Genomic DNA, 11,623 nt, shown 5'->3' with positions numbered 1-11,623 from the left:
TTGTCATTGTTTTAGCACTTTTCTGAAGGAAGCTAATTTTCCAATTGGGCACTGAAAGCAATTATAAGCATTCTGACTAATAGAAGAATATGGGCATAATGAATGCATGTGAACATGAAACAATAGAGTGATATGGCCTCAGAAAAGAAAGAGCTACAGAGACTGTAAGAGTCAATGGGGAAAAGTCTCCCTTAAATCTCTTTTTCATGACTGCCCACATTTTGATTTTTGACCATGGCCCCTAACTCTCCAGTTATGCTTATTAGGACTATGACAGATCACATCCAATTTAAAGAACAAATGTTGGTAGTTTGTTATGAGTCCATGGACCAACTAATACAAATTTGGTTCAGAAAGCAAAATATGATAAGCTTCTCTGGTTGACTTATTCTACTGGTTCAGTTCTTCAGGACTTTTTATGAAATGGTAAAGAGGTCTATATATAACAAAGAAAAATCAGGAAACCTTGTAAAATATCATGAAGCTCTTGAAGACTGTGAAGCACACACTGAAGATGTTTGTGCCCATCTCTCCAATCCCTGCTGATTTGCATGTGTTCGGAGCACTGCAACATGCATGAGTTCCTCTTGAATCAGCTGATCACATCCCATTCTGGTGTCATTTGCAATGAAGACAAAGCATGGACATGAGTGTTTGTATTTCATTTGGGGGGATGCTGATGCTGTGGCTTTTTGGTATGAAGTTTCAACTTTGAGATTTATCACACCAAAGTGGTTATTAATGCTTTGTATTTGGGGAAAATCATGTAGGAATACTACATACTTGGGGGATATTTGTTTTTAAAATATACTTTAAAAATATATTTTTTTTCAAATAGGTACACAAACTCAATGTAGTGCAATCAACATTCATGGAGTTTCAAAAGGTGATAAACTCAGTCTATAATTTATGTAGAAATTCACTAGATGAAATAATTAAGAAAATTCTAGAAATATGGTATTATATTTTCTGACACATTTGTTTTACTTATATAAATCTACAGTAGTTAAGTTTTTTGAACTGTACATAAACAGATGATAAATAGGACATCATTAATAGATGGAGAATATAACCATTCACACATGATAGATGATATTTCTGATAAAGATCCCATATTAGAGACAAAAAGAGAGGAAATGGAGTACAGATCACTTTTGGTGATTTGGTGTTTTGTATTGTTCCTAAAACTATACCCTAGAATATCAAGACTTCATTACTATCACTTTTGTAAGCATATTTAAGACAGCCTATTACTTTCTTTGATTTCATGTGGTAAAGTCTATGTTTCATTTAATACTGTGGAGAAAAAGTCATATTAGGGTGGTTTAATACTGTTTTATTCTTGTAAGTAGACAATTGGACATAGAAGCCGGAAAAATCCTGTGTTAAGTGTTGCAGGCAGGTGAAAGCATAAATACACAATGCTTGAATTGCAAGCACAGCAAAGGATTATGGGTATTCATTCAGCTTTCTCTTTCCCTGACACATACAGTCCAGCTTTTCTGAGAAATCCCAGAATCCTTTCTCTCAGAAATGTTTCCCTGTCTTTTAAATATGGGCATTTAGAGTTAGTTTTCTGTAAATAAAGAACATGTTCTAGAATGTCCACAGAAGCATTCACTCTCCTGTATGAGTCCCAACTGATGATACAACTTAGGCTCATCACACAGAACAATTGGGTTCTCTGTTAAGGCAGAAAAGACATTTGTACTCTGTAGTGTTGCAAATGTAGCAGAAAAATAAGAGACTACAGAGAGGACTGGTTAACCTCTCCTAACAACATAAAATGACTCATCATGAGTTATGCTCAATATACTGTAACATCTGAGAAACAGTTTCAATGGGTGGCCCACCTGGAGGAACAGCTGGTACAGCCATGCCACATGCTTCTGCTTCCTTGTGGGTTTGTGTTATGACTTGTATCACTGTGGGTGGAAGCTCACTATGCTGTAGACAGTAATAAGTTGCCACATCTTCAGGCTGCAGGCTACTGATCTTGAGAGAATACTGTGGGTCAGATCTACTGCCACTGAACCTGGAAGGGACCCCATCTGCCAGTTCATCTCCAGCTTTGATCAGGAGTTTAGGAGGATTCCCTTGTTTCTGCTGATACCATGCTAAATTCCAGTCAACGCTTTTACTTGGCTGGCATGTGATGGTGACACTTTCTCCTAGAGATGCAGACAATGAGGCTGGAGACTGGGTCATCTGTATGTCACATCTGGCACCTGAGATTGGAAATTGAAAATAAATTTCTATACAATTAATTTTAAGATAGCTTTTACCGACACAACAAAGTACTGACCAAACTAAACTCAAAGCTATTTGGAAATTTCTTTATAGAAATTAAATTTGTTACCTATAAGCCAGAGCAGCTGCAGCACAAGAAGCTTAGTTGGGACCTTCACGTCTGTGCTGTGACTAGTCTGAGACTGACTCCAGCACAGATCTGACCTAATTATGAAGAAAGGAAGTAGGCATGCTCTGGCACTTGCAAATCAGCAATAACTGAGTACAGTCATATAACTGGCCAAGTTGATGACTTATTAACGGCCCATGGTCTTCTTACATCTCAGATTAGAAAGACAACACATGTTTCTTTATAGAGAATGTTCTTCTCTTTGGACAATAAATAACAGAGCCAGTATTAGAACTATATTTTATTTTGAATACTTCCATGTTCAACATATAATTTTCTTGTTGTTTCGCTTCATGGCAGGGATGTAAAATAAGGTATAATTCTAGATAGCACATAAGAACTTTTGCATGCAAATGGATGGAAATAGAAAACACTATCCTGAGTGAGGTAACCCAGACCCAAAAACAGGGATCATGAGATGTACTCATTCATAATTGGTTTCTAGCCATAAATAAAGGTCACTGAGTCTATAATTTGTGATCCTAAAGAAGCTAAATAAGAATGTGAACCCAAAGAAAAACATATAGTTATTATCCCTGCTATGGGAAATAGACAAGATTGCTGAGCAAAAATTGGGATCTTGGGGGTGAGGTGGAATGGGGGTAAGGGGAGATGGGGAGAGAAAAGTGAGAAGGGGAGGATGGGGGGGGAACTTGGGGAAATGGGATGATTGGGGATAAAACAAAGTTGGATAGAGGAGCAGGGAATCACATAACTTAATTAAGGGAACCACCTTAGGGTTGGTAAGAGACATGAACCTAGAGTGTCTCCCAGGTGCCCAGGGCAATGTCCCCAGTTAGTTCCTTGGGCAGCTGAGGATAGGGAACCTGAAATGACCCTATCCTATAGCCATACTGATGAATATCTTGCATATCACCATAGAACATCTAGCGATGGATGGAGATAGAGACAGAGACCCATACTGGAGCATCGGACTAAGCTCCCAAAATCCCAATGAGGAGCAGAAGGAGGGAGAACATGAGCATGGAAGTCAGGACCACGAGAGGTGCACCCATCCACTGAGACAGTGGGGCTGATCTATTGGGAGCTCACCAAGGCCAGCTGGACTAGGACTGAAAAAGCATGGGATAAAACCGGACTCTCTGAACATGGCGGACAATGAGGGCTGCCGAGAAGCCAAGGACAATGGTATGGGGTTTTGTTCCTACTTCATGTTCTGGCTTTGTGGGAGCCTAGCCAGTTTGGATGTTCACCTTCCTAGACCTGGATGGAGGGGAGAAGACCCTGGACTTTCCACAGGGCAGGGAACCCTGAATGCTCTTCGGACTGGAGAGGGAGGGGGAGGGGGAGGGGGAGGGGTGGGAGGAAGGGGAGGGAAATGGGAGGCTGGGTGGAAGCAGGAATTTTTTTTTTCAATAAAAAAAAGAACTTAAAATATCACTGTAAAACTACACAGACACCCTGTCTGGAAAAACAAACAAACAAAAAACTCCAAAGGGTCTTTTCATAGTTAGCAGTAGATGATCTATAAATCATGCAGCTAATTCTTTTCTTCTATTATTTGTGAGATTATATTTTAGTTAAGGCATTTAATTTAATCTTAATCCTTTCCTTCATTCAAATATCCCCTATATTCAAATCTCCCTTATACTCTTCTTCACTTCTTTAAAATTCATGACTAAAAATTAATGATTTTTTTATATTTTGTTATTGTATGCATATATATATATCTGTATATATAACTATTCCTAAATATTAGCTATTGTCTGTATAATGATACTTGAACGTATGTATTCATACTTGGTCACTGGGCCATGGGTAACAAACTGGTGTTCTCTTTCCTAAGGAGAAGCACCTATCCTGATCTCAACTATACTCAGCTGTCTGTAAACCTTGGTGCAAAATTGAACCTCATGGGCTTTCTCCCATCTAGTTTGGCACAATTTTGTTGTCCTCTCTGTTCAACTCAAATTTGTTAGTAATGTTGCTGAGAATTTACATGCATATCTCCTTATGTTACTAGAAGGCAAATATCTCTCAGAAAACTCCACTTACAATATTTTCATCCCAATCTTAAAAACTTTTCTGGAGCCTTTGGAATGAGCATAATGTGTAGATGTTTCTACTGGTACTGAGATCTGCAAAGTGTGATGCAGTTCCTTACCCACATAGATTCCCACATGAGAAATAGAAAACTATTATAGATATGATTTATAAGAAAGGGCAGGATCTCCTATAACTAACACATATTGTCAGGTAAACAGTCTAATTTTACTTTTTTATCACATGTCAACTACTCCAGAATTATTTTAAGGCCAGAAAAGATCATAGATTTTCTTCCCTTGCATATGTGCATATGAATTCTCTTTCCAGATGTCATTGCAATAATATCTATGTCCATGGTTCTTTTGAGGCTTCAGATTATAGGACCTGACTACTCTTCCTCCTTGTCACAAATAATTGTCTTTAAGGAATATGAGATTTCTCTAAGAAATTATTCCTCATGTCCTTGAATGTAAAATGGTTTATAGCTTGCACGTGCTGTGGGCATCATATTTCTTCCAGATATTGGGAGGATATGTTTCTCAAGGTTTATTCTTTCACAGAATGGGAACTTGTGGGAGCCTAAGCAGTTTGGATGCTCACCTTACTAGACCTGGATGGAGGTGGGTGGTCCTTGGACTTCCCACGGGGCAGGGACCCTGATTGATCTTTGGGCTGACTAGGAGGGGGACTTGATTGGGGGAGGGAAATGGGAGGCGGTGGCGGGGAAGAGACAGAAATCTTAAATAAATAAATAAATAAATAAATAAATAAATAGAATCAGAGCTGGGACACACCTATGCTGGAACTGACAGAAATGATCATTTTCTGAACATCAGGTTTTATCATTTCAGAGGTGCCATGCAAACGTCAAAAGAGGGACACAATTAAGTCTTACACAGATAGGAAACTACGATTAATATCAAGCACCAACACAGCTCTCTAATTGGATTTACAACATGCTCAATAAGGGAAAAACAAGATAAATAATCAATCTTGTGAAATAATAGTTGTTGGAGGAAAATCTAAAAATTAAAATAAACCAGGATAATTACTAATAAAATATAAAAACTGTCCTTAATCCCAAAGATAAGGAAGATTTTAACCACTCATAATGAAACTTCCTTTTGCAACTGGCAGAGACCAATAAAAAAACTTTAACCAATCAAAATGCAGTACAAAGGAATACATCTACAAAAGCTGCCCCCACCTAAGACTCAGAGAACACTGAGAAGGAGAGCAAGAAAAATTGTCAAATCCATAGGATCAGTTACTTTGCTATGAGATTGTATCTCCTACTCACATCAGAAGCTATGCCCAGAATTTTTCACAAACATGAATACCTACATGTGATCACCACCACGCAACTATACTCAACTTTTATTTGTTTTTTTCTTTTTTCTAATTTATTAAAGATTTCTGACTCTTCCCCACCTCCGCCTCCCCCTTCCCTACCCCTCCCCCAGTCAAGTCCCCCTCCCTCGTCAGCCCAGAAAGCAATCAGGGTTCCCTGCCCTGTGGGAAGTCCAAGGACCACCCACCTCCATCCAGGTCTAGTAAGGTGAGCATCCAAACTGCCTAGGCTCCCACAAAGCCAATACGTGCAGTAGGATCAAAAACCCATTGCCATTGTTCTTGAGTTCTCAGTAGTCCTCATTGTCCGCTATGTTCAGCGAGACCGGTTTTATCCCAGGCTTTTTCAGACCCAGGCCAGCTGGCCTTGGTGAGTTCCCGATAGAACATCCCCATTGTCTCAGTGTGTGGGTGCACCCCTCGCGGTCCTGAGTTCCTTGCTCGTGCTCTCTCTCCTTCTGCTCCTGATTTGGACCTTGAGATTTCAGTCCGGTGCTCCAATGTGGGTCTCTGTCTCTGTCTCCTTTCATCGCCTGATGAAGGTTAATATTCAGGAGGATGCCTATATGTTTTTCTTTGGGTTCTCCTTCTTATTTAGCTTCTCTAAGAACCCGAATTATAGGCTCAATGTCCTTTATTTATGGCTAGAAACCAAATATGAGTGAGTACATCCCATGTTCCTCTTTTTGGGTCTGGCTTACCTCACTCAGGATAGTGTTTTCTATTTCCATCCATTTGCCTGCAAACTTCAAGAAGTCCTTGTTTTTTACTGCTGAGTAGTACTCTAATATGTATATATTCCATACTTTCTTCATCCATTCTTCAATTGAAGGGCATCTAGGTTGTTTCCAGGTTCTGGCTATTACAAACAATGCTGCTATGAACATAGTAGAGCATATACTTTTGTTGTATGATAAGGCCTCTCTTGGGTATATTCCCAAGAGTGGTATTGCTGGGTCCATGGGTAGGTTGATCCCGAATTTCCTGAGAAACCTCCACACTGCTTTCCAGAGTGGTTGCACAAGTTTGCATTCCCACCAGCAATGGATGAGTGTACCCCTTTCTCCACAACCTCTCCAGCAAAGGCTATCATTGGTGTTTTTGATTTTAGCCATTCTGACAGGTGTAAGATGGTATCTTAAAGTTGTCTTGATTTGCATTTCCCTGATCGCTAAGGAAGTTGAGCATGACCTTAGGTGTCTTTTGGCCATTTGAACTTCTTCTGTTGAGAGATCTCTGTTCAGCTCAGTGCCCCATTTTATAATTGGGTTGATTAGCCTTTTACGGTCTAGTTTCTTGAGTTCTTTATATATTTTGGAGATCAGACCTTTGTCAGTTGCGGGGTTGGTGAAGATCTTCTCCCAGTCAGTGGGTTGCCTTTCTGTCTTAGCAACAGTGTCCTTTGCTTTACAGAAGCTTCTCAGTCTCAGGAGGTCCCATTTATTCAATGAGGCCCTTACTGTCTGTGCTGCTGGGGTTATACGTAGGAAGTGGTCTCCTGTGCCCACGTGTTGTAGAGTACTTCCCACTTTCTCTTCAATCAGGTTCAGTGTGTTTGGACTGATATTGAGGTCTTTCACCCACTTGGACTTGAGTTTTGTGCATGGTGATAGATATGGGTCTATTTTCATTCTTCTACAGATTGACATCCAGTTTTGCCAGCACAATTTGTTGAAGATGCTCTCTTTTTTCCATTGTATACTTTTAGCTCCTTTATCGAAAATCAGGTGTTCATATGTTTGTGGGTTAAAGTCAGGGTCTTCTATTCGATTCCATTGGTCGACTTCTCTGTTTTTATGCCAATACCAAGCTGTTTTCAATACTGTAGCTCTGTAATAGAGTTTGAAGTCAGGGATGGTAATGCCTCCAGACGTTCCTTTATTGTATAAGATTGTTTTGGCTATCCTGGGTTTTTTGTTTTTCCATATAAAGTTGATTATTGTCTTCTCCAGATCTGTGAAGAATTTTGATGGGATTTTGATGGGGATTGCATTGAATCTATAGATTGCTTTTGGTAGAATTGCCATTTTTACTATGTTGATCCTCCCAATCCAAGAGCAAGGGAGATCCTTCCATTTTCTGGTGTCCTCTTCTATTTCTTTCTTCAAAGACTTGAAGTTCTTGTCAAATAGATCTTTCACTTCCTTGGTCAGGGTTACCCCAAGATATTTTATGCTCTTTGTGGCTATCGTGAAAGGTGATGCTTCTGTGATTTCCCTCTCTGTTTCCTTATCCTTAGTGTATAGGAAGGCAACTGATTTTTTGGAGTTGATCTTGTATCCAGCCACGCTACTAAAGGTGTTTATCAGCTGTAGGAGTTCTTTGGTAGAATTTTTGGGGTCGCTTATGTATACTATCATGTCATCTGCAAATAACGAAAGCTTAACTTCTTCCTTTCCAATACGAATCCCCTTGATCCCCTTATGTTGTCTTATTGCTATTGCTAGAACTTCAAGCACTATATTGAAGAGGTATGGAGAGAGTGGACATCCTTGTCTTGTTCCTGATTTTAGTGGGATGGCTTTGAGTTTTTCTCCATTTAATTTAATGTTAGCTGTCGGTTTGCTGTAGATAGCTTTTATTATATTTAGGTATGACCCTTGTATCCCTATTCTCTCCAAGACCTTTATCATAAAGGGGTGTTGAATTTTGTCGAATGCTTTTTCCGCATCTAATGAAATGATCATATGGTTTTTTTCTTTCAGTCTATTTATATGGTGGATTACATTGATAGATTTGCGTATGTTGAACCAGCCCTGCATCTCTGGGATGAAGCCTACTTGATCATAATGGATAATTTTTCTGATGTGTTCTTGAATTCGGTTTGCCAGTATTTTATTGAGAATTTTTGCGTCGATATTCATGAGTGAGATAGGCCTGTAATTCTCTTTCTTGGTTGGGTCTTTGTGTGGTTTTGGTATCAGGGTAACTGTAGCTTCATAAAAGGAATTTGGCAATGACTTTTCTGTTTCTATATTGTGAAATACGTTAAGGAGTATAGGTATTAGCTCTTCTTGGAAGTTCTGGTAGAATTCTGCGTTGAACCCATCTGGTCCTGGGCTTTTTTTGGAAGGGAGATTTTTGATAACAGTTTCTAGTTCTTCGCGACTAACAGGTCTATTTAGATCATTCACCTGGTCTTGGTTTAGCTTTGGTATATGGTACTTATCTAAAAAAATGTCCATTTCTTTTGCATTTTCCAGTTTTGTGGCATACAGGCTTTTATAGTAAGATCTAATGATTCTCTGGATTTCCTCTGTGTCTGTGGTTATGTCCCCCCTTTCATTTCTGATTTTATTTATTTGCGTGTTCTCTCTCTGTTGTTTAGTTAGTTTGGATAGGGGTTTGTCGATCTTGTTGATTTTCTCCAAGAACCAACTTTTTGTTTCATTGATTCTTTGGACTGTTTTCTGTGTTTCTATTTTGTTGATTTCTGCCCTCAGTTTGATTATTTCCAGTCTTCTACTCCTTCTGGGCACATCTGCTTCTTTTTTTTTTTCTAAAGCTTTCAGGTGTGCTGTTAAGTCCCCAATGTATGCTTTCTCCCTTTTCTTTAAGTGGGCACTTAGTGCTATGAACTTTCCTCTTATCACTGCTTTCATCGTGTCCCATAGGTTTGTATACTCAACTCTTAAATGAAAGAATTTATTGAATAAAATGGAACATGTCAAAATACATTAGGAAAACAGTGAGGATCCTAAGAGAGACATTCATATATCTTATCTACATGGGTAGTAGAAAAAAACAAAATTGGGAGTAAATTGGGAGCATGAGGACTTTGGAGAGGGTTGAAAGGGAGGGGAGACACAGGGAGGGGAGCAGAGAAAAATGTAAAACTCAATAAAAATCAATAAAAAATTAAAATAAAATATGAAAAAATTACATTCTCAAACATTAACAAGCATAAAAAATAGAAAAATAAATAAATATAATGCATCTGTGGCCTTCAGGGAAATATGAGGAAAGCATTATTAGAATATGTAAGATCAGTACACATAATTCACCCAATTTGTAAAATTTTGAGTTTTAAGATCATGAACAACACATTTTATGCCATCAATAATTTAAGATATTTACCTTATCAATTTTAAATCTGCTAAGTGCTAGTTAGGAGAGACAGAGACAGACAGACAGAAAGACAGAAAGAGAGAGTGAGAATTTGTTAAATAAAATAAAAAGATTAAAAAATACTAATTATCCGGGGCAGAGAAGAGAGCAAAAAAAAAAAAGTGATATTTTGATGAGGGAGCCATTAGGTAGCTGGAAACAAACCTGACAGTAAAGAAAATCCCAGGAATCCACAAGGATGACCCCAGCTAAAACTCTAACCAATGGAGGAGAGGTGCCCAACCTGACCTTGACCTCTAGTCAGATTGATGTATACCTTAAATAAAACCATATAAGCTTTAACCAGCAACCGATTGAAACTGGGGCAGTGAAACATGAGCAGAGTTCTGGATTGAGCTCCTAAAATCCATTTGAAGATTAGGGGTGAGAATATGATCAAAGAGTTCAAGACCATGATGGGTTCACCGACTGAAACAGCTTACCTGAGCTAATGGAAACTCACCATCTCTGACCAGACAGTGACGTAACCATCATAGGACCAACCTAGACTTTCTGAATATGGTTGATAGTTGTATGAGTGGGACAGACTGCGGGGCCACTGCTAGTGGAACCAGGATTTATCTATACTGCTTGCAGTGGCTTTTTGGAACCCATTCTCTGGATGTATACCTTGCTCAGCCTAAATATAATAAGGCGGGTTTTGGACCTTGCCCAAAGCAATGTTCCTTATACTCTTTGAGGAGTGGATGGGGGTGGGATGAGGGGAAAGTAAAGAAGATGGGAGGAGGGAAAAAGTGGGAACTGAGATTGGTATGTAAAATGAAAAAAGGGGGGGCTTGTTTTATTTTAAAGAAATAAAAATTGAAAATATATAAAAAATTTTTGACACAGGTGGATATATAGATGATAGTCCCTCACCTATCCTTTATTATTTACTTTTTTCATGGGTTATCCAGTCTTTTCCATCTTCAGTGCTGCCTCAGGATCATTACACATCTTTCCTCCTCTGAAAAGCTTGCTGATAGTGGCTTCTTTTGCCTGACAAAGCCATGGAAGATAAAGCACTAAGCCCATGTTCCTCTCTCTTCTACCACATGTAGAGACAGATAACTGGGTTTTTACAAATTCTGGTATGTGTTGTTTTTCTAGTTTCCATGCAAGTCCAAAATATTCAGACTTTCCAGAATCACTCATACCTCACATAAAATACTTTAAATATGGATTCATCAAATCTAGTTTTCACTCAGTTTTATTTTTACCCCAGCATTTCTGGTTTCTGAGAGAGGAATTGCTTACCTCTGCTGAGACAGATGCAGTATCATATTTATTGCAGCTGGTGAAGCCAGAAATGTATAAGTTTGAAGGTGTAGTAAAGTCACTCTTTCTAGAAGGTCCTCAGTTTAAATCAATAATCTGAAGCTCCTCATTATCTTTTTCACATGGATGATAAACATATTTAGCAGCTGGATCACCAGCTTTTTGTTTAGGGCATGAATCACTGTGGTAGAAATATGTGTATATTGCATACAACAATAAATATCCAAGTCCTCGTGTTCCACTCTGGTGATCTGGATTGTTAATTCTTTGCCTGATCCTCTGTCACTTAACCTGTCTGGCATCATAGAAAATTGATTAGAAAACTGACAAATATCTTTCATATCACCATAGAACCTTCATCTGGTGATGGATGGAGATAGAGACAGAGACCCACACTGGAGCACTGGACTGAGCTCCCAAGGTCCCAATGAGAAGCAGATGGAGGGAGAACACAAGCAAGGA

At 38.9% G+C, this 11,623-nt stretch overlaps 1 gene segment (V, D, J or C); it reads right to left on the bottom strand.

Moving 5' to 3' along the window:
- Positions 1 to 1,794: 1,794 nt before the first annotated feature.
- The window catches only part of LOC126495804 (immunoglobulin kappa variable 1-17-like), a 16,712-nt gene continuing 6,883 nt past the window's right edge, over positions 1,795 to 11,623 (bottom strand). The window contains 2 exon segments of the V gene segment in view: positions 1,795 to 2,228; positions 2,360 to 2,454. Coding sequence covers positions 1,795 to 2,228; positions 2,360 to 2,454 — 529 coding nt within the window.

This window comes from Alexandromys fortis, unplaced genomic scaffold (genome assembly GCF_014885135.2).
Source record: "Alexandromys fortis isolate MF-2015 unplaced genomic scaffold, M_Fortis_MF-2015_v1.1 scaffold_505, whole genome shotgun sequence".
NCBI classification, from domain to species: Eukaryota; Metazoa; Chordata; class Mammalia; order Rodentia; family Cricetidae; genus Alexandromys; species Alexandromys fortis.
The sequence above is the reverse complement of the archived record's forward strand: the minus strand, read 5'-3'. Positions and strand labels throughout refer to the sequence as shown.